Raw genomic sequence first — 22,551 nt, 5'->3', positions numbered from 1 at the left:
CGCTCGGTAGTGGAGAGCTCCGGATTTTTTTTCCACCTGGGGTTCCTTGCGTGCGCCGAAATCTCGTACACATGGGCGTTTTCCTTTTCGCCTGCATCAGAAAAGTGGCCGCCATAGCCTGGAATCGAACCCGCGACCTCGTGTTCAGCATCGCAACGCCTTAGCCACTGAGCCACGAGAGCGGGTACACCCACTTTACATTTAAGTCGCTCCAACCACACCCCGATCCACAACAAATTGATGCATAACTATTATATGAAATCGCAGTTTACTCAATTAAAAGCGGTTTAGCATGGGTTGTTTGACGGGGTCGTTCACCGAACTGGCAAACCTCTACCAACTCCGGACTCTATTGCGCTTACTACGAACTGCCCCATTCAACGCAAACGCCAAGAACTGGCCCAGTTATTCACTCTACTGAGAACGACCAGCATTTGTATATTTTCCCTCTCTTCCTCCTCATTCCTGTCTTCTACCGTGACCAGTGGCCCTTCTTTTCGAGTAAAGTATCTCTCTCTCTTTGTCCCGTTTTTGCGTTGTTTCGGTTGGACCAATACTCGCTGATACGTATTGAGGTTAGTAATTTTGCGAAGATACATTGTGCACTATGGGTATACATTGTGCATTGTGCACTAGTAAACTATACACCTACAAACCTATATACTGCAGTTACTTGCCCCTAAAAGCAGCAACTGAGGTTGTCACCATTGGAGTTCGATTTTCTTCTTTTGTAACGCACTTCAAAATAATTTGTTGCCTCCATTGCACGAGAAGGGAGCGATAATTTCAGGAACGAGCTCATCGCGTTCGGTAGACGCGTCAGCGTCAAATCCGTCCTTCACCTTCTCATCGGTGACCATCCCCGGCTCGTCGGACCACAGGATGCTTTTGCTCACTCTGTTCACGGAAGAGGTGACAGAGAATTCGCATTTTCCTGCACAGCGATCCGGCAGCACGACCATATGAAACCCAAGATGTCGCAGTGAGTTCTCAGCTGTTTTTGAACTTAAAGACACTGCCAACCATGGAGGCTTTCAGTTCAACCACGTGTTAATGCTCACCTTCAAGACGAGCGAGGACATGGCTCTGGTGGCATCAAAGTGCGAAATCGCAGTCAAAAGGAGAAAGTGCCTCTTTACTGACCCGCACGGCCAGAAGAAGGCGATCAAATTACACTGGGTGCCACACCACGTCCCGGGTGCCCTGATCGCCCAAACAACTATACCGCTTCGGGATGGTGAAGCGGGTCGCCTGAGACAAATGGAGAATCCCAGCCCTCTAGAGAACGAAACTAGCACCATAGTCATGGATCTCGCACCCGCGACGCCGACGAACTCAACGCTCTGCCCCACCATGCGTAGATCGGCGGCAAGCCGATTCTGATCACCGGAGCGGGTTCTCCTCTTTGCCTACGCTTCCGGCCACTAGGCTACATCCGCAGCCAATGCAGAGCTCCGTGGTGCCGGAAATATTGCCGTTTTGGCAACATTGAGGCCGACTGCACACAAACCTACGCGTCCAAAATCAAGCAAAGTACTGGCCTGCAAACGAAGTACGAATTTTTCTACGTGGAGAGATGGAGGCAACGAAATCGACAGCGGCTTCGCCCGGGGCCATCACAGCAGCTGAGAGCAACGCAGGTGGTGACCCCAAGAAAGCGGTTACAGATTACAAGCCCTAGACTTCCCCTCCCAACGCCAGGTTCACCGCGGACGACGAGCAACAGAGCATGGAGTCGATGCCTGCCGATCCTAGGGGAATGGAGGTGGCCTCCTCGAACGACCAGCCAGGAGGGGCCAACGGTGCCAACGCCGACGAGAATCTCCTGAGAAAGGGCTCAGCAGCACCACTCTACCCGATAGTATCGCAGGCGTGCAGACGCGGTGGAGGGCCCCCGTGAAGCAAGGTGGCGCAGCCACCACCAACACAAGCCCGGGAGAGACCGGGTCACCGAACTCCGGGGGAAGCTAAACGGGGTGGAAGGAGTTGAATACCCAGTCTTTAGGTGCCTTTCACCTCACGACACCACACCAGAGAGCATTCATGCTTGACAGATTAAATGTGGTAAGTCTAACCTCACAGAAAAGAAAGTATAGTTTGGCCGACTCTCTTGATGACATAAAAGATAGACGTTGCTTTTTTCAAAGAAACCAAAATTGCTTTCCGAGAGGGCGCTCACAATTTTGTACGTTTTTCAACCACCAATTTATGTGTTTTTACACCGTCACACCTACCCCGGCAGGCGAAACCAAAATTCTAATCCGGAAACATAATTTATTTACCGGAGTTGACTTCAAGCTGGCGGAGGACGGCCATTTCGCACCGTCGACGTCCTGGAGGAAGGGTTAGCTTACTCGCCTTGTTTCGACTCCAAAGCCACTCTCGAGAGTGGCAGCACAGGCTTTCAGATTTGTCTTGGTAGATGCAACGGTAGTAAATCGCTACTCATCAGAATAAGCATGACTAGAAACGACCGCAAGAATAGCAACAAATTACACCATTTGGCAGAGGCATCGTCGTGGATATCGGCGCAAGCTAGGAAACTGAGAGTGCCAGACGTCATTGCTCTGGAGTAAAAGGGAAGATGATGATGATGATGGTAGTATTACCTGTTATGCTCCGCTCAAATGTACCCAATTGTTTCGTCTTGCTTGACGATTTGATAGTTACGAGGATTTACCCGAAATAGTAGCTTTGAAAGCTTTGTTTATATAAAAACTACATGCTCAAACATTTTGGGGACTTTTCATTTCATTTGGTGGCTGTACAAGACAGAAAAGGAAGCATAGTTTCGCCGACCTCCTTAATGAAATCAAAGATTTGCGTTGCTTTTTTTCGTTGCTTTCGGACAAGAAAAACTTTCAGGTTTAAGTAGCAAAAAGAAGACAGAAAGGGTGTCCTTTAATGTGTTCTTTGCTCTTGCTAAAGGACGCGAAGACAAAGCTTTGATATGCATAGACTGTCAGGCCTCCTTAGTTAAGCCGAGGAGGTCAAAACGAGGAGCCGTGTGCTTTTAACAAGACAACAACCGCAACACTCTCGTTCTAGTAATTCTACAAACTCCATATACGTGAACATGTTCCCTCTGCAGGAAGCAGGCGAATAGGACCCTCCCCTAAATAAATGCGGCGTATTGGATGCGGCACGTCATAACAAACTTCCGCATTCACACCATTATGAATAGGCTGGCGTGTAATGTTCTGGCACTGTTGTTGACTGTTTTACGGATGGTTCGATGTTTTTTGTGAACTGTTGTCTTGATATACAGTTATCTCCGACACATAGGTCTTTGTAGAGGTATGTGTACCAGTGAATTGTACGTAAGTGTAATAATTAGTTTAATGTAGTAGTGAACGTTTCGAACAGTACAGAGGACGGTTTTACGCTACCATACACTTTCTTACGCTGTTAGCAAATTCAGCAATTGAAACAATTGTGATTCTTGCTGATCCCTATAGTATTTAAGTACAAAAGATTTCTTTTTTCACATAGTACTTTATTGCATGTCTTCATAGATGAATGCTGTGCTGCTTTCACGCCCGAGGCCCCTTGTGGTCACGTTTCATTTTTCTTCGTTTCGCGTCTTCAGGAAATGGGTCACCATACTGCCAAATTTTAAAAGACCCCTCAAGACCACCTACGACTAAAACATAAAAGGCTTTCACACTAATAAATGTACACGAAACATAAATAACCGGCAAACATTTGGTGTCGTCGGTATAACTGTTAAGGATGGAACAGTCATTTTACAACAGATTAACTGATATTTCCACATTATACGTAACTGAATATGAACACACCGTAATGCCAAATAAACCATTTGTTTCTCTAATGAATTACCACAAGAAGCTTTCACGTTCAACAAGTCTCATTGTCAGCATGAGACTGAAAATGTCTGTTGCAAACGCCTATGCAGAAAGTGCGTACTACATGCGGTATTTATATTTAGGAGCCAGGGGGATGCAAAGGCCTGGCATTATTAAGCTTCTTGCGTTTATTTCTAAGTGCTCAGGATATGTGAGCTGTACGGCAAACATCGTTGACCCCATTCCTGACCTCCATCTTGTATCATACTTCACATCTTGTCGAAGAGAAAAATTGTTGCTGGAAAAAAGTTGCATATGACATCTGTATCGATTTGCCATGGCGATGGAGCGCTTTGAAAATAAATTTTAAATCACACAGCCCTACTAAACTGTGATTTAAGAGAAGTGCAGTTTCTGAGGTCACAGACAATGTTGCCAGAGACGATTATTTCGATCATAAATACGCATTCAATAGACAAGGTTTTTTCATAGGTAAAATGACAATTTCCCATCTTCAATCCAGCAGGGAAAAAATTTAATATGGAACTAAAGCTGTGCATTTTGAATCAAGTTGTTGCTTATTTCTTATGCAACTGAAAGCAAAGCGCGTTATGCAGGATGCCACAGTTCCGCTTATTTCGGCTGTCATTGAAATGTGCTGCACATAGATACTTGCACGACATTAAAAGCTGTAGAAAAAAACCAGCGCTGTCCGCAACTGTATTCCATCTGGATTGACGACTTGTTTGCCCGTTGTGCTGTTTTATCCTAGTTCTATTTTTTCGTCCCGCTCTGCTGACGCACTGCTGATTTAGCAGCGGAGAATTTGTAGCTTGCGGTTCGGTCATGGTGCTGGTTACATAATCCGGCTGCCCAAGGGAAGATTTGGCTACCACTGTCTTCAGACCATATGCTGCTCGGTTTCCAGGTCTGCACCACTCAAGCTCATTAGCAACTGGGGAACGTGAAGGAGAGAGGACGGGGGTGTGATGGCTGCATAATGGGCAAGAACAACACGGGCTTACACAGTGCAAGGTGCTTGGATGCGGTTAGAAATTTTAATTTGCCCGGTTGTTCCCCCGATTTATGCGCTACAGCCACGTGGGTAAGGAGAGGGGTTTGAGCGGGTCGTAAGCAACAATGTTTATTTTTGTTTCAGTAGCCGGGAAGGAATACACAGAAGGGAGTGTCTATGGAAGCTGGAATGTTCGCAGATGTCTCGCAACGCGCCATGCCAACGAATAGAAGGCACTTGTGCACGTGTTCCAAAAGTTGGGATGTAAAACGGCCATAAGCTCGGTGATTTATGTTGTCAATAAAAAAAGAAATAAAATATTGGGGGCAACAATTTGTCGACGTGCCCTGAAGGAAACTTTCTTTTTTATTCTGCTTTTCAGAATGCCTGGATGAAAATGAAGAGCCTTGAACGGAATGGCACAGTTGTTGACGTCACGCCTTTCGGTCACAGCTTTGTAGTGTTCGAAGATCGTACTTTGTGGGTCATACAATCCCGCTTTCTCAAGGTCGTCCAACGCTGGGAAGACTGCAGCAACGGTAAGGCTGTGAAGGCGTTCTCAATTTTTCTGCAATAAGTGTGAACATAATTTTATCGCGATGTATTTAAAGAGTATGGCAGTTAACACAGAGGTGAAAGAAGAAGTAGGGAACGCTTTCAAAGAAATAAAAGGGGGCAAAGCCCTTTGCGAAGATCAGATAACAGTACACCTCTTGAAAGAAGGCAGAGAAATTGTACTAGTAAAACGGGGAAACCTGTACACGCAATGCCTAATGACGGCGAGTGTACCAGAATCTTGGCAGAACGCGAACATCATCGTAATCCATAAGGAAGGTGACATGAAGGACTTAAAAAATTACAGGCCGATCAGATTACTGTCAGTAATCTACAAGGTACTTACCAAGGTAATCGCTAACAAAATTTCGGCCTAAAGACCAAGCAGGGTTTCGTAAAGGCTATTCAGCAATAGACCATTATCACACTATCAATCAGGTGATAGAGAACAGCGCGGAGTATACTGAACACCTATAAATAGCCTTCATAGTATATGAGAAAGTGTTTGACTCTGTCGAAACCTCAGCAGTCATTCAGATATTACAGAACCAGGGTATAGACGAGCATTATGTAAAAATACTACAATGTAGTTACAATAGGTCCACAGCTACCACTATCCTCCATAAGGAGAGCAGTAAAATACCTAAAAGGAGGGGAGTCAGACAAGGACACAGAATGTCTCCAATGTTATTCACAGCATGTTTACAAGAAGTGTTCAGAACATTAAATTAGGAACAGGTGGGAGTAAGTGTTAATGGAGAATACCTCAGTAGCCTAAGATTTAGTGATGACGTTGCCTTGCTAAGTAACTCGGGGGACGAATGGCAAAGCATGCTTACCGCACTGGAGAAACAGAGCAGAACTGTGTGCCTGAAAATTATTATGCAGAAAACTAAAGTAACAATCAATAACCTCAGGGCAGCACAGTGATTTGATATCGGTGGCGAGGCAGTAGAAGTAGTAAGCGATTATATCTACTTCGGCCAAATTGTGACCCCGGATCCCAAACATAACGCAGAGATAATTAGAAGGTTAGGAATGGTGTAGAGTGCTTTCGGCAGGCATTCTCAGATAATGACGGCAAGCCTACAATTGTTCTGCAGAAGAGCGTGTTTGACAGCTGCATCTTAACGGTGCCAACCTGCGGGGCAGAAAGTTGGAGGCTCGCTAGTAGGGTTCAACTTAAATTGAACGACTCAGCGGGAAATCGAACGGAAGATGATACCTGTAACATTAAGGGACAAGAAGAGAGCGGAGTGGATCAGGAAACAAACGCGTGTTAAGGACATATCAGGAGGATTTAAGACGATGAAATGGACGTGGGTATGACATGTAATGCGAAGGCAATATAACCGTTGGTCATTAAGGGGAAGAGAGTGGATCCGTAGAGAAGGCAAGTGTGGCAGAGGGCGACAGAAAGTTAGATTGGCCGATGAGATGTAGAAAATTGCGGGGATATATTGGTCACAGATACCACAGTACCGGGATAAGGGGAAAATAATGGGAGAGACCTTTGCCCTGCAGTGGGCGTAGACAGGCTGGTGATTATGATGATGAAAAGCCTTTTACATGCCAACGAACTACGTCGCAAAAGGCACACAGGGAAAAGATAAGGAAGAGCAAATTACAACATCAGTTTGTCTTGTTGTTCCAAGTGTTTGGCGCACAAAAATACGCAATAGGCACAGGACCGAGCAGGAGACCTTCATCCTTCAGTGGACATAATGGGCTGTTTAGGATGATCATGACCGTCCTAAAATTCCCGTGGACCAGATTTAGCGCAGCTCATATTAAACCACGAAAAGAACGAAAATGGCAGTGCAATTATATGCAATTGTGAAAAAGCTACACGTAGCCCTTACCCTTATTTCAGTCATTAGCCACACTGGCTTAGAGGAACCCGCAACGACACGAATTCCTCCCTCCCCACCCCAATACACAATAAAGGACAATTAAATGTTCACAGTCGTCAACAAAATTCTCACTAATTTTTCTACTTGGAATGACTCACACGGTTCCAATACGCAAAAAGGATTACTCCATCAGAAGCAAATACAAGAAACACCTATCCGAGGCGTTATTCATTATGCTTATCTTCTATGCGAGTTAACAGTTGGATCCAGCAGCAAACTAACGAATTAATGCACGCTCATTTTGTGCACACGGATGTACTACGAGATTTAAGCAACAAGACCCTTCATGTGATGCATCCAGTGTAGCCATTGTTTTCTGGCCACGAAGGATCCCGGATGAAGATCAAGAGAATCTTCTTGCACGATGATAAATAAATCAAGTATTTGCATGGTTAACAGCGTATTACTTCGCGCGGACATCACGAAGGTAAAATTTCTGTGCAGCTTTCCACGCATTCTCTCTTTGCCTACCGGCCACGTTGATTGGGAAGTTCCGAAGAGAAGGCACAACTGTCCTATTGCACAGTCCTATAGGCGAATGTCGATGGTACCAATGAACATAGTATCACTATATCGAAATGACGTAGCGCTCAGCGTCTGCGTACAATGGCGTAGTGCAGGTGGCCACTTTGAGAATTCTTTTTTCTAAAAATCATGCGCACCTCCGTCTAACAGTGACATGTTGGAACGCGAAGCTTCCTCGTGACGGATTTTTGGTTGCGAGTTTGGACTGTTTTGATAATTACAAGATGAAGAAATCGGGTGGACGCTGGTTTCATAACGCGAGGGACACATGTTCAATTACGGCCACTGAAACGTTTTTTTCTTTGACATTATTCAATGTCATTTATCATCACCGTCTGAGAAGGTTGGCTTTCCTGCAGGGAATTTTTGCGTTAAAGACGCCATCAGTGAGGGCACTGAATCGTCGCTTTAAAACACGGTTCGTAGCTCTTGCAGCGTATATGACAGTCTACCAAGCGACTCAACTAGAGTTGTCAAATTACTGCAAACGACACAATGAATGTGAATGCCTAGCGCTCGCGAGGGTTTGTGGGGCCTTTCTTTGGCTAAAGATCAGAGCTAACATCCGTCAGTTAGAATTACTCTGATGCCTTCATTCCAACTCCTACAGCTTGTGTGGATACTGATCCTGGCGTTGCCGATGTCCTCCCCCATCGGATGTATCCGACATCACACATAAATAGGTGTTGTCAATATTGCTAAAACGTAAGACGTTAAATTGTTTTGGACTTCCTAGGTATCTCTGCAGACATTCAACATCTGTTTACCGCTGCAATCACTGCTTGTTTACACTTTTCTTCCTTTTTATAGCTAACGTTGTACACCTCGGGCATTTTTTTTTGTCCCAGCTGTGACCACAGTGCTTGAAAAAGTAATTTCAGTTCGTTTGGTCAGCCAAACTGGTTTGCGAGAGAAAAAAGGCGCAACTAAATAAAGAGATCAGCATGACCTACTATAGCTATACCAGTTGGCAGTGTGTTGCATTATAAAAAAAAAGCAATGCGGCGATATTAAAAGCTTAAAATAAAAAATACGTCATCAGTAGAGAGAAAGTATTTGTACAAAGCATTCCAGCACAACTGCGTGACCCTAAGCATTGTGGGCACACACATACTCCAGCATAAAATAAGTAGACAATGAGTTCGGCTTCCCGCCGGGGACACACGGGGATTTTCCACCAAGGAGGTGTGGTACAGTTTCTTAGTTGCCCCAAAAATACCTCGCGAAGGGACGTCTTTTTACCAGAGAAAGCGTCATTTATCGGCCTTATACAACTTTTTGCCAAATGCACAGCAAAGAATTCGTTTAATATAACACGGCTGGCACTGTACACAAAGAATTCGCACCTGCAATATTGGGGAGTTGTCCCTCAAAATAGGATCGAAGATCCAAGAGTTGTAAAGGGAACTCAAGTTTCCGGTTCAGTCATTCATAGGAACAACAGGTATTCTCAGAGCCTACAGCACAGGTATGCCCACACTAAACGTGCGGATCACATCAACCTGACACTGCTACCACAGGCATTCAGCGGACGCGTCAATGGGACCAGTGTAATATCAAAGGGTGCTACCGGACAACGACACTTGCATGCAAACTGCACACCGGTACTGGACCAACATAATAAACTGTTGGGGCTTCCTCGGAAACCAAGAAAAGCATTGCGTTGTCTCTAACCCAGTAAGTGCTCCACTACCGGTGTCGACCCTTTGCGACAGTAGCTCTCGCCGATGCCCAGAAAACGGACGCCAAACTGCTGTAGCTCCTGGAGAATGGTTTTTCGGTTCAGCTTCAACAAGTTGCTGTTTCTGGGTAGACAGGCACTCTCTACGGCGACATATCCACAAGACGACTGAGACTTTACGTCCCTTGACAGCATGGCCACCGCATTTTTAACCAGTTACACCACCTCTACCATCCAGGCACTAGCGCTTATTCACGCCTCGAGCCTTAGCGTTACATCTGGCCCAGAAAGCAGCGAGACTACAGCACCTGGGCACACATTTGCAGTCAAAGAAGAACGCGCCAAAATAACCAGGCACGTCAATTCGCCCCTGTTGCCGGAACAGTTTCGACAAGTCCCAATCAAAATTATTGTCCCCGTTCTATACCAGCCAGACCTTACTTCTGCTGCGCCACCACCATTGATCGCTACAATGTATGGCCTAAGGTATTGCCTTTCAAAACTACTATCACAGAAGAAGTTGGCTCCGCATTCTTCTATAGCAGAATTTTCGGCGTTGGTACCCCTCGTCGCGTCACAACCGATCAAAGACGGCACTTTGGATTTCCTCTCTTCAGGCTCTTCGGGCTCTCCACCGGGTTCGATGTTTTGCCGACCACCAGTGGCCACCCATGCGCCACCAGCATGGTTGAGAGCTTCAACCGAGAGCTCAAAGCAGCCATCATGTGCCACCCACACTTTACCTGGCTTCAGGCTCTTCGTGGCATCGCTCTGGGTCAGCGCACCACCTTTAAAGCGGACATTCTTGCCACGCCTGCAGAGCTCGTCTAAACGGGATCACTTTCCCTACTTGCGGCATTTCTCTACAATTACACTTCCGATTTCACCACCTGATACCCTAAAAACTTTCTCACCCGGCTCCGACGCACTAATAGTGACTTGCGCTCGTCGCCAGGAGCACATCACACCAAGCGGAATCCGTTTGTATTTAAAGCCTAATGTGCTGTAAGGTTACGCGAGTTGGTAGTTCATAGTGTACTTTAGTTGTGCAAAAAACCAAAAGTGAGGACAGAAGACACGACTCACAGCGGACCTCTCAAAGAAATTTTTCAGAAGCTATCACGTTTAAATTCAGATGCTATCACGTTCAAAAGCTATCACGTTTTAAGGTATTACACACACACAACCACACACACACACACACACACACACACACACACACACACACACACACACACACACACACGCACACATGCACGCACACACCCACACACGCGCGCACACACACACACACACACGCGCGCACGCACGCGCGCACGCACACGCGCACGCACGCCCGCACACGCGCACGCACGCACGCATGTACGCACACGCACACAAAAAGACAGGGATCTTCTTTTACCCTTTGCGTTACCACGCTTTTGGGGCTGTAAACTCTATGGACACCTCCGCCAAGGGTGTGGTGACGCAAATAGGTGGGGGAGACTGCTACCTATGTTTATGTGTGTGTGCATGAGTAGGCGTTATATATGTGCGATAGCTTCGTAATAAAGTTTGTCGAAAGTTTCGCTGTGTGTCGGTTCAACACACCTTAGTCTTCGTCTTTTTAGCCCAAGTGGAGTACAGGCTTGGCAACATGCAGAAACCCTTTTCTCTGCGACGGCACTGTACGTGCGCCTTTTCCTCCACCTTGCTCCGGGCCTTAGAAGTCGTTGGTCATGACAACAAATCTTCACCCTCCTCATCAACGGGGCGGACGTCCGCGTCTTCATCGACCGACTGAAGCCGTCATACATTCTCTCCGAGAAGACGCGAAACTTCTGCGCCCCTCACGTAATCTCTCCACAACGACCTGCGATGCTTCGGCCTATGCCCTACACTCCCTGGTTTGAAAGCCGAGTGCTGTTCAACATTCAACAATGTTCTTTACCCTCAGGGCTTCTCTGTGCGTGGGGATGGTGCGGCGAAACAAACAATGCTGCGCCGCTTTCTCGGCTGCACGCCGCACTGGAGCTTTGAAAGAGTACCGGAGCTGAAGATTGGAACGAGATATGGCGCAGCGTCCGGTAACTGAGCCTCGCGAGTATCCGCGGGTGTGAACGCGACTTTCAGCGCATGCAGGTGCGCCACATAAGCATCCATGAGAGAACATACAGACTGCCACCACAAAAGAGACTATGTTGCTGTGGTGTTTTGGATGTAAGCAATAGAGCCATGCTTTTCCAGAACCTACTACTACAGACATCGAACTATCTATTGAGCCCATCTTAATGCTGTTTGAGGACACGTTAAACGTCTGCACCCATGACGGGAACGCCTGTGGGGCTGCTCGTTTCGTTTTATTTGGTAGAACTTCGCTCTGACCCTCTCAACGTACAAGCAGCTCACTGTGGTATAACTTGTCCTCTACTCACACAAATGAAGCCCAAGCCTCTTGTGAAATCCTCCGGTATGATTCAGGTTGGAGAGCTGACCTTGCAGAGGTTGCTTAAGTGTTTTTTTAGAGAAAGGCTTCACAGCGCGGGAGACGAGGACAACGAAGAACACACGTCTCCCTTTTCTCGTCTCCTGCGCTTTAAACCCCTTTCCAAAATGAATTACCAACACGCCCAAGCTTCCACTTTATTCCTTCAGTGTGTTTTTTTTCGATATAGGAGATCTTTCTAATAAATAGTTGCGGCCGCGTACCGACGTCTCAGGGTAGAAGGAGGACCTGCAGCGCGGTTTAACTGAAAACGTAAAAACGTCCAGCCTCGGAGGCTTGTTTTCATAAGAGTGAGAAGGCCAGCCCTGTTAGGGGCACAAACATGCGGAAATTCTCTTGCAAAGTTTAACGAAGGGGTGTCTTTAGCATCTGTATTGCGTCTGCGTGTCTTTACGTATTTTTTTAGCAGTGTCAGAGGATTTTGTCACATAACTGACTCGTTCTTTACTGCCGTTAGCTCTTGTATATCGACTCAAGAAGAAATAGCTCCGTCGTTCTGTGACGCTTGTTGTGTCGCAGGATTCGTGAAGTAAAAGTTACTTTATTAGTAAATATTAACATACAAGGAACAGTTACATCTTGAAGGGTTAAACAATAAATTGCAGTCTTGGCAAGAGAGCATGAGACGGCTGGTTTTGAATGCGGGAATCCTACTAAGTACACAACCCGTTAGTCTTGTAAGCGGCGCACAAAAGGTCCGTGGCTATTACGCTGGATGCTAAAAAGGTTGCCCAAGTTCAAACATCATTATTGTTCTGCAAAGTGGAAACACAGTAAATTGAAAGCATACACAACTACACATACAAGTTAATGAGTCGTCTCAGCTCAAGCCTGTACTCCCAGAGGGACACGCTAGAGCATATCCTTCTGTGGGTGGAAGACGATATTGAAAAATGTCATTTCGTTTACTACGCGAAGTGAATGACCGCCTAAGGTACAGCGGTGAGCGCGCATAGGGTGAACCGGCCGCAGGTACTGTCACAGCAGCCCACGGTGGCATGCGCGAAGCAAAACGCATGCGCTATAGGTATTGAGAGAGGCTATGCTTCAGCGCACACAACGCCTAATCGGAGCGTCTAAGCGTCGTCTTTTGACGTCATATTGCTTGTAGCGATGGAATGATCGGCTGCTGTATAAATAACTGGAAACTGGAATCCCCACTAAAAAAAATGGCTTCTGAGTGAGCGGTTATTCGTGCATTAGCTTGGACCAAGGAGCAAGAATAAAGAAGGAGGGGAAACAGAGCTTCCTGGGGCAGCCTGATAACGTCACAGGCACTTTGCGAACGCCAAATTTCGTGCATCTGGCGGCAAGCGAAGGCAGTGCGCGGTCATCGCCACGGCTGGCGAGTGTTCTGTTCGCGCCCGCCCAGTTCAACCCGGCCACGGCATCGCGTCGGCGTTTCGCTGGGCCGCCGAAACATTCAGTGGCCGAAGCGAGAGTGTGTGCGCTCTTCTGCGCTTCCCTTGGCTGAAGAGCCCGCCTTCCCGGTTAATTTTCTGTCAAATTTAAATCGGCCGTTACGAGGGAATAAAAGCGGCATTTCATTTTGATGCGTAAGCAATCTTGCGCGAGCAGCAAGCACAAAATACAAACCTGTAAAAGCCAAAAAATGTAAAACATGTGAACGCACGGCTTTATCTCGCATGCGATGCGCTCGAAGCGGGTTGAGTGCACCGGCCAATTTATTGGTCATGTGACAGTGCACTGAAAAGTGCCAGCATAACCGACGTTGCGGGACAATGACGTGCGCACGCGCGCGAGCGCGCTGAGTCCGAGATAAACGCGCGTTCCGTCCCCGCATCGCGCAGCACCTCGAGCTCGTAGCGATTCACGCCTTGTGGCGAATGCTGCAAACAACAGTGCTGCTTTTAATATATTCAACCAGGTGCCGCTGTTAAATTGTTCGCCGCCGCAGCTGCGGAGCTCCGTACGTCGCCGTAGCACTGGTCGGCGACTTTGGCTAGTTTCGGTTTCCGAAATTGTGGCGCTCCTAGCGGCACGGTGCTGCGGCGTGGCCCTTCTCTTTCCCTCAATGTTTCTTTCTTTCCACACCATCAACGCTTCCGCGCCTCCTCACGCATGCGCAACAGCTCACCGGCGCCAATATTTTTTTTCTTTCTCTCGGCGCGCACGGCGGGCCAGTTCGGTTCGTGCGTGAGCGAGCCGGCGTGCGAAGGGTTGCGCGGGTTGCCTAAACGCTTCCACGGGCGGAAAGTTTCGCTGCATTATAAAATACATTCGAATGTATTCTAAATATGGGGCAGCGGAGGAAGGAGTGTTACCACTCCTGCGCAGCTCTGTGGTGCAGCAACACAGGGCGGTACAGTTCGACCAAGTTTCTCGCCTTCTCCAAAGACGACAGGTGAGCAAATTAGCTTTGTACAAGTTATAGTGAATTCCTTAAAAGCCGACTGATTGCACTCTTCTGTTTTCAAAATATTCGCGCATGTAACGTGAAGTTAATGAGACATGTCACTCGTCTTGGAGTGGAAACTAATGTGCAAATATATCCCAGCTGTGCAGGTACGCAAAGTTTTAGTAGAAGTACACGTGTCTTTGGCACGCACACACTTGCTCGCAAGATCAATTTGTGGTGGCATTGCCGCTTTTTGATGATTGCCTTAGTAACTGCTGGAACGTCGATTCAGTATACTTATCAAGGTATTTTTTGTTGTTTCGTGCAGCAGGTATGAGTCTAGGTTTGGGCCCCAAGTCGAGGATGGTTTGCGACTTCATTGGACGTTTCCTCCGGTGACTCTCCGCAATCCATCCAATGTCATCACGACGCACCTGCTCACAAAGAAGGCAAGCTCAACTGTACGCGCTTCTTGCCTTTCATGGCGTACATACTACCACATCGATTGATGGCGTGGAGGTGCTGCGCCCTAAGCATTTTTTCCTCCCCCGTCTTGCTCCAAAACGTATATTTGCGGCGAAACTACTGCCAAACGTTGCTTCAGAGCTCCGAAAAATCTGACGTAACTCCGCGGTGTTCAATGCGAGTCGATTTTCACATGAAGCAAAGGAAGGCCAAACCGAAGTACATGCGTTGTCTTCAGCCGCCATTGCAAGCGTTTCGCTCATTAAAAAATAAATAAAACCAAGTAGCATCGCCGGCTTTGCTGTTCAATCTAAACTGCGCGCCCGCGCCTTGTCATCTTATCGCGAATGGGTTTGGTGTTCCATAGTTCTGAAGTTAGAATGGTCATGCCGTATCGGACAGGATGAGATAAGAGGCGCTGCCCAGACGCGAGTTAGAGGGTAGCTTGTAACAACCTGGCCGATATCAGCGGCTTAAAATACAGGAAAGCTTCTTTTTTTTCTGGGTGTCTTCTCCCCCCCCCCCCGCCTTCCCTCCCACCCCCGGTAAGCAGACTGTTAATTCACGCGCCATTCAAAGCAAAGACGGGTGCGTTCGATTTGTGTTCTGTGTTCTACGACGTGCACATGGTTGGGCATTGTTTTTGTACGTAGATATAATCCAGCAAAGAGTGTCTACAGTGCGGTCATTGTGTTGCAACAGTTTTTTATGGCTGCATTTTGTTGGTGTGAACATGATTTCTCGGAAGTGTATGCAGGTTAATGGGCGGGTCAACGCTTTCTTTCAGAGTTTGCGTTAACTCGCCCGAAAGGCAGGGCTTGAAGCATACGTGTGCGTGCTTTCTTTTAACATATAGATTCCCAATTATTGTGTCTCTGAACTGAAACGAATTTTTTTAATGTCTAAATAACATTCCTGTCTCGAGGTGAGCCCAAGAAATAAGTATACATTGAGTGGAACTTTCAAGTTCTTTTCTTCTCCCGCCGCGGTGTGCGCGAAAAAAAAAAATCTGTGAAGGGACTAGAACTTTCGAAGTTCTTCTTTCGTAATCAAGTATTGTGTACCTAAATGTGTATTCATGGCTGTAACTTTTGCGCACCTTTAGACGGAGACCGATACAAAAAGGGACTCGAAGACCTGTACCTGTCATCGTGTAAAGTTGCGCAAAAGTTACAGCCATGAATTCAGAATACCAACTAGCCCGCCTAACCGTGCTATTGTAAATGTGTATGTAGCACGTTTTTTCCCTACTGTACAATGTTGTATGCCTAAATTTGCATATGTCATATTTTTGCTTAGTCCAATACTGTGTACATAAAATGTATGTGCAATATATTGGTGTAGTACATGTATTTTCATGACTTCGAATCAAAGACGTCCTCATATGAATTTTGAATAAATGCATAGCAAAAATAATGTTTGTGTAACAATCCAATTATTATCGCCACAAAGACAACAATTTGACACCAGAAAACGTACTATTACCTACATGTTTTCTTCGTTCAATTATTAAACACGTTACTGCACACATAACAAATGACGGGCGGCGGCCATTTCGAGTCATCGGCGCCGCTCGTCCAACTTTCGCGCCTGGTGCCATTGCCAAGCGGCAGACGCGAAAGTTGGACGAGCGTCGGTTTCAGGGGCCGGCGCGCGGCGGCACGGCCTGGCTGCCGCGGGATAAATGACGTCAGCAGCGTTCGCGACGTCAGCAAACGCCCTTTCCCCCCTCGCCACTCGTTGCCATGGCGATTAATGCAACGTTTCTCAGAGGCCACGTACTACTAGGGGAGGATTTGGCGCTGCTGGCGCGAATTACGTGGGACCACGGTGGATGCGAGAGAGGCCGCCCCGTGGCCGTAGTTATCATTGTGACATTATCTGGTCGCTCGATCGCACCCGCCGCAATAGGCGTTTCCTCTCCTAGATATTCTTGCTCCCCTGCCTTGGACGCAAGGCAATCGGTTCGGAGTATCCCCCCTTGCCCGGTTGCTCCAAGCAGACGCGATAAAAAGGTTACGCTCATTTTAACAGCCTGTTATGTTTTGTGATTAGCTCTGAACCATAGTTCACACATACGTACGATGTCTATCAGAAATAAATTGATAGTTTGAAGTGAGCTCGGGCACTACAACTTCTATTCAATGAACCTTTGTCACGACCTCTATCTGCTGATGCGCTTGCGGGTGCCGCCATCACTTTCGGTGGCTCGCACTAATGGCACATCTGCGGTAGGGGCGATGGGCTGAGCTCCAAATACATATTGATTGGCATTAGGGGGCCGCTACCGAAGCGCTAAGTCATCGGACTGTCAATCACTAGCAGTAAAATAGGGGATAAATTTATTAAACAGTGCACTCAAAGGGTGACCTGCGGAATGAAGTAAAAAAAATGGCCGCGTACTGCTCCTTTCGTTGCAAATGTCGTCAAAAGACGAGAGCTTTATCGACTTTTGCCAAGTAATCCCCTCCCTTCGCTTTCCCGCTCACCTCTAATGTTGTTCCTGTTGCGTCGCCCTCCTCCCAAGGGAAAGACGCCAAAGGTTTGCTTAAATCATTTTAAATTTCCCGCGTTCCACTGCTCCAAACCAGGTGTCTCGATGCCAACGCTGCGGTACGGCGAAGATGCGTTTGAATCGAGGCGCCCTACTTCAACGTTTATAGAAGAGTGTTTCCCTAGTCCACGCGCCTTCCAAGCAGAACGTGGAACCTATCTAGTGGAACCTTTCGTAACTCTTGCCACTTGATTTCTTCAAATGCCGCCAGAAGCTATATAGCGCGGGCGACAACAGGCGACGGCGGAGTGATATTTTTTTCTTCAGTTGATGAAGTATTTATTCTCGCCGAATCGAAACATGTACAATTTTAAAGACGATAGTCTTTCTTGGGCTAGTTAAACCCAGGAACTTTGGTCTGTCTGTATGTCTGTATGTCTGTCTGTCTGTCTGTCTGTGACTCGATTCAGCCACCCGGCGAAAGCAAAACAATGCCTGCGCAATAGTCTTATATAGTCACAGCTAAATCTACCCTTCTTGGTCCGGTGTAATGTTCAAACATGTCAACATTGTTGAAGAAGGACAAGACATTACGCAAATATGAGACAACAAATCAACACAGAAGTGATATTTGCAGTGTTCCTTTATGAAAATTCAAACATGCCTGACTTTTGCGAAATTACATACTTCATCAACTGCTGAAAAAGAATTCACTCCGCCGTCGCCTGCTGTCGCCCGTGCAACTATAGCTTCTGGCGCCATTTTAAAAAAATCAACCGGCAACAGTTACCCAAGGTTCCACAAGATAGTTTCCACGTTCTTCTTGCAACGCACATGGAGTAGGGAAACGCGGTTCTATAAACGTTGAACTAGGGCAACTCGATTAACACGCTTCTTCGCCGTACAGCAGCGTTCGCATCGAGACACCCGGTTTGGAGCAGTGGAACGCGGGAAATTTAAAATGATTTAAGCGAACATTTGGCGTCTTTACCTTCGGAGGAGCGCGACGCAAGAGGAACAACATGAGAGGTGTGTGGTAAAGCGAAGGGAGGCATTTACTTTGCAAAAGCCGATAAAGACTATCGTCTTTTGACGCCATTTGCAACGAAAGGAGTAGATACGCAGCCACTGTTTTTATAAAGGAACGCTGCAAATATTACTTCTGTATAAAATTGTTGTCTTATATATGCGTAATGTCTTGTTGTTCTTCAACGATATTGACACGTATGAACATTACACCGGACTTAGATGGGCACATTTAGCTGTGACTATACAAGACTTATGATTATGAGAAAGCATTTGACTCGGTCGAAACCCTAGCAGTCATTCAGGCATTACGGAACCAGGGGGTTGATGAGCATTATGTAAGAATACTAGAAGATATCTACAATGGGTCTACAGCTACCATCATCCTCCATAAGGATAGCAGTAAAATACCTATAAGGAAGTGTGTCAGACAAGGAGACACAACCTCTCCAATGTTATTCACAGCATGCTTACAAGAAGTATTCAGAACGTTGGATTGGGAACTGGTGGGAGTAAGGGTTAATGGAGAATACCTCAGTAACCTTAGATTTGCTGATGACGTTGCCTTGCTAAGTAACTCGGGGGACGAATTGCAAAGCATGCTTTCCGCACTGGGCGAACAGAGTAGAACCGTGGGCCTGAAAATTAATATGCAGAAAACTAAAGTAATGATCAATAACCTCGGGACAGCACAGCAGTTTGAGATAGGTGGCGAGGCAGTGGAAGTGGTAAGCGAATATATCTACTTAGGCCAAGTTGTGACCCCAGATCCGAACCATGCGGCAGAGATAATTAGAAGGATCAGAATGGGGTGGTGTGCATATGGCAGACATTCTCAGATAATGAATAGCAGCCTACCATTGTCGCTGAAGAAGAAAGTGTATGACAGCTGCATCTTACCGGTACTCACCTACGGGGCAGAAACTTGGAGGCTCACTAAGAGGGTTCAACTTAAATTCAGAACGACTCAGCGGGCAATGGAGCGGAAAATGATAGGTGTGACATTAAGGGACAAGAAGAGAGCGGAGTGGGTCAGGGAGCAAACTGGTGTTAAAGACATATTAGTAGAAATTAAGAAGAAGAAATGGACGTGGGCAGGGCATGTAATGCAAACGCAAGATAACCGCTGGTCATTAAGGGTAACAGAGTGGATCCCTAAAGAAGGCAAGCGTTGCAGGGGGCGGCAGAAAGTTAGATGGGCAGATGAGATCAAGAAGTTTGCGGGGATAAATTGGTCACAGTTGGCACAGGACCGAGATAATTGGAGAATCATGGGAGAGGCCTTTGCCCTCCAGTGGGCGTAGATAGGCTGGTGGTGATTATAATGATGATGATGATGATGATGATGATGATGATGATGATGATACAAGACTATTGCGCAGGCATTGTTTTACTTTGGCCGGGTGGCTGAATCGAGTCACAGACAGACGAACAGACAACAGACATACAGACTGGCAGACATAGAGACAGACCAAAATTTCTGAGTTTAAGTAGCCCAAGAAAGACTATCGTCTTTAAAAAGAGGAGCGCGGTGTGCATGCAAAGCAAGCGTCTTGGCTATCACCGCAGGCGCGTTTCTTGATTGCAGTGCTAAAGGACAGCGTCACCGGCAAGAGCGGCTGAAATAGCCACAAATTGTGCTATTTGTATTCCACGCTACCATCGCTCTGCTTGACCGGTATATGTCTATTTACGGTGTAAGAGCACCTTCGTTACTTTTATTCGGCATGGTCTGACAAGGATCGGGGATTCCGTGCTCCAAGCGCGACATCGATAGCAGAAGACGCGAAACATAGCAGAAGACGAGCAGGCGCTCCGATCACGGGATGCGGCCGCTGAAAGCACAATCTGGATCTCACATGCCCTGGGCATGCGTTATGCTTCGCGCAGCCCACGCTGGGCTGCTCTGATAGTACCGGTGGCAACGCGCTCCCGTATTCACCTAAAACGAGCTCACCACTTTACGTGGTAGGCTCTCGAGTTTCCATTTGTTCACCCCAGTGACTACTCACTGGAAAACAAAGGTGGCTAAAACGCCAAGCAAAATCAAGTGCGACGACTCCGAGATAAACAACTGCAGGCTGCAGACTGTTTCACGGATGCTATCGTACAAGCAAAGACAAAGAGCGATGACACTGGAAAGCCCACAATGCCAAAAACCACACGAAATGCGAGCACGAGATACAGAGCGTCACGGAGACAAAGAGGTGAGGCTGACGACAAGCAACACAAACAAGACGCGACAAAAGCACTGATCGGTACCTTCAGCCACGTGCCTTGACTTTCACAAGAAACAGCGGCGAAATCAAGTACCCTGGAACAAGCGCTGAAATACTGAAATAGTCATTTAGAGCCTAGTACACTGCCTGCGGCCCGCCCAGGTGCCGGACTGGAGTTAAGGGGCACAATAACACCAGTATCACCAATTAAGCGAGAAGTTTGTCACGAATATGTCTGAAAATATCTGCTGCACTCAACGAAGAAAGGTTTCCCTGCACATTGCCCAATTCGCTTACCTGTTCCCCAGCAATAATTTCTTTTACCTTTCCTTCCCAGCGCATTTCTCGATGTTCGCATAACTTAGCGAGTGCCTTACACATCCTCGAGTTTCTTGGAGGTTCCGTAGGCTGCTAATGAACTGCACGCAGTTATTGATCTTGTGCCAAAGAATGAGCGTTACAGTGTGCCGTAAGAAGATCAGTTCTGTTCCTCAAAGTGTGTCGGTAATAACCTGGCAATGCGTTCAAATTTTTTAGACATTCGACCAAAAAAACGTCTACTGGAACATCTGCGTGATGTAGTCGTTTTAGAGGGCTGTTAAAAATAAGAACGGGTATTTGACTTTATTATCTGTCTCAACGACCACCTCCTTGGCCCACTTATTGGGTTGCGGCCTGGCGTGTCACGTAAGACGAATATCGGTCCCTGAGTGACTCAGGCCTGCGAACAGCTTCAGTAAGAGTCTCGTGCTTCGGTGGCGTTGACGATGTGTGCTTCTGTGACAAATGAATGTTCCCCAGCCAAGAAAGATGCTCACTGACGGTCCCAATTGTCCGAATCAATCGAGCAGGCAGTACTACGCGGTCGGTTTAGCCTTGGGGATAGGAAAAGTCCGATAATCAACCACGCATTCTTTGCAAGTATATTCAGCAGTGTAACGTGAACGTGAATCCTCCCCCCCCCCTTCCCCCGTTCGTTCTCTTGAGTGAGTGTGACTCGGAACCTTCCCTGTGCATACGATGATTTTAAAGACTCTATTGCGAGGAGGAGCATTGGACAACTAGTCTCTGGCGACTTGTGTCACCGCAGATCGAAACTTACTGTAATGACAGCGTGCGCGTCTTGCCTGTTTGAAGCAGGCCGGATGCGTCCGAGATGAAAAAAATCTTATTATAGCCAAGACTGCCTCGACCCTCATGTAGGCTAAAAGGTACTAGGACTTTGAGGTATAATGAAGCCTCGCCTTGAAGCTGCAAAGCTGCAGCATGTAGTGCAGAAAATCAACGCTACTTCTGGAAAAAGAATGAATGCCATTAATTTCTCGGCTACTGGCGCGGTCGTTTACACCACAGGGCGGCCTCTTTAGCATCCACCATGGTCCCGCGTAATTCGCAACAGCGCCAAATCCTCCCCTAGTAGTACGTGGCGTCTGAAAAACGTACTTATCGTCATGGCAACGAGTGGCGAGGGGAGAAAGGAGGTTGGTGACGTCGCGGACGCTGCTGACGTCATTTTTCCCGTGGCAGCCAGGCCGGGCTGCCGCGTGCCGGCCCTTGAAACCGACGCTGGCCCAAATTTCGCGCCTGCCGCCGGTCGCTGCCTCATGGGCCGCTCGGCAATAATACTAGGCGCGAAAGTTGGACGAGCGGCGGCGATGTCTCCAAATGGCCGCTGCCCGTCGTTTGTTACGTGTGCAGTAACGTGTTTCATAATTGAACGAAGAAAACATGTAGGTAATAGTATGTTTTCTGGTGTCAAATTGTTGTATTTGTGGCGATATTAATTGGAGTGTTACACAAACATTCTTTTTGCTTGGCGTTTATTCAAAATTCATATGAGGACGTCTTTGATTCGAAGTCATGAAAACAAATGTACTACAATCATATATTTCACATACATTTTTTGTACACAGTATAAGATTAAGCAAAAATATGACATATGCAAATTTGGGGATACAATATTGTACAATAGGAAAAGAACGTGCTACATACACATTTACAATAACAT

General features: G+C 47.0%; 1 protein-coding gene across 2 annotated transcripts in view; it reads left to right on the top strand.

The window, feature by feature from the left end:
- LOC144165710 (uncharacterized) overlaps nucleotides 1-22,551 on the top strand; it is a 133,999-nt gene that overhangs the window by 65,104 nt on the left and 46,344 nt on the right. For both annotated transcript variants that reach the window (XM_077695507.1, XM_077695506.1), the window contains exon 5: nucleotides 5,204-5,360. In XM_077695507.1, coding sequence (XP_077551633.1) covers nucleotides 5,204-5,360 — 157 coding nt within the window. The remainder of the gene's footprint in view (nucleotides 1-5,203; nucleotides 5,361-22,551) is intronic.

This window comes from Haemaphysalis longicornis, unplaced genomic scaffold, assembly GCF_048455015.1.
Source record: "Haemaphysalis longicornis isolate Haplotype H1 unplaced genomic scaffold, Haemaphysalis longicornis Haplotype H1 scaffold_148, whole genome shotgun sequence".
Taxonomy (NCBI): Eukaryota; Metazoa; Arthropoda; class Arachnida; order Ixodida; family Ixodidae; genus Haemaphysalis; species Haemaphysalis longicornis.
This window is presented reverse-complemented; position numbering and strand designations above follow the sequence as displayed.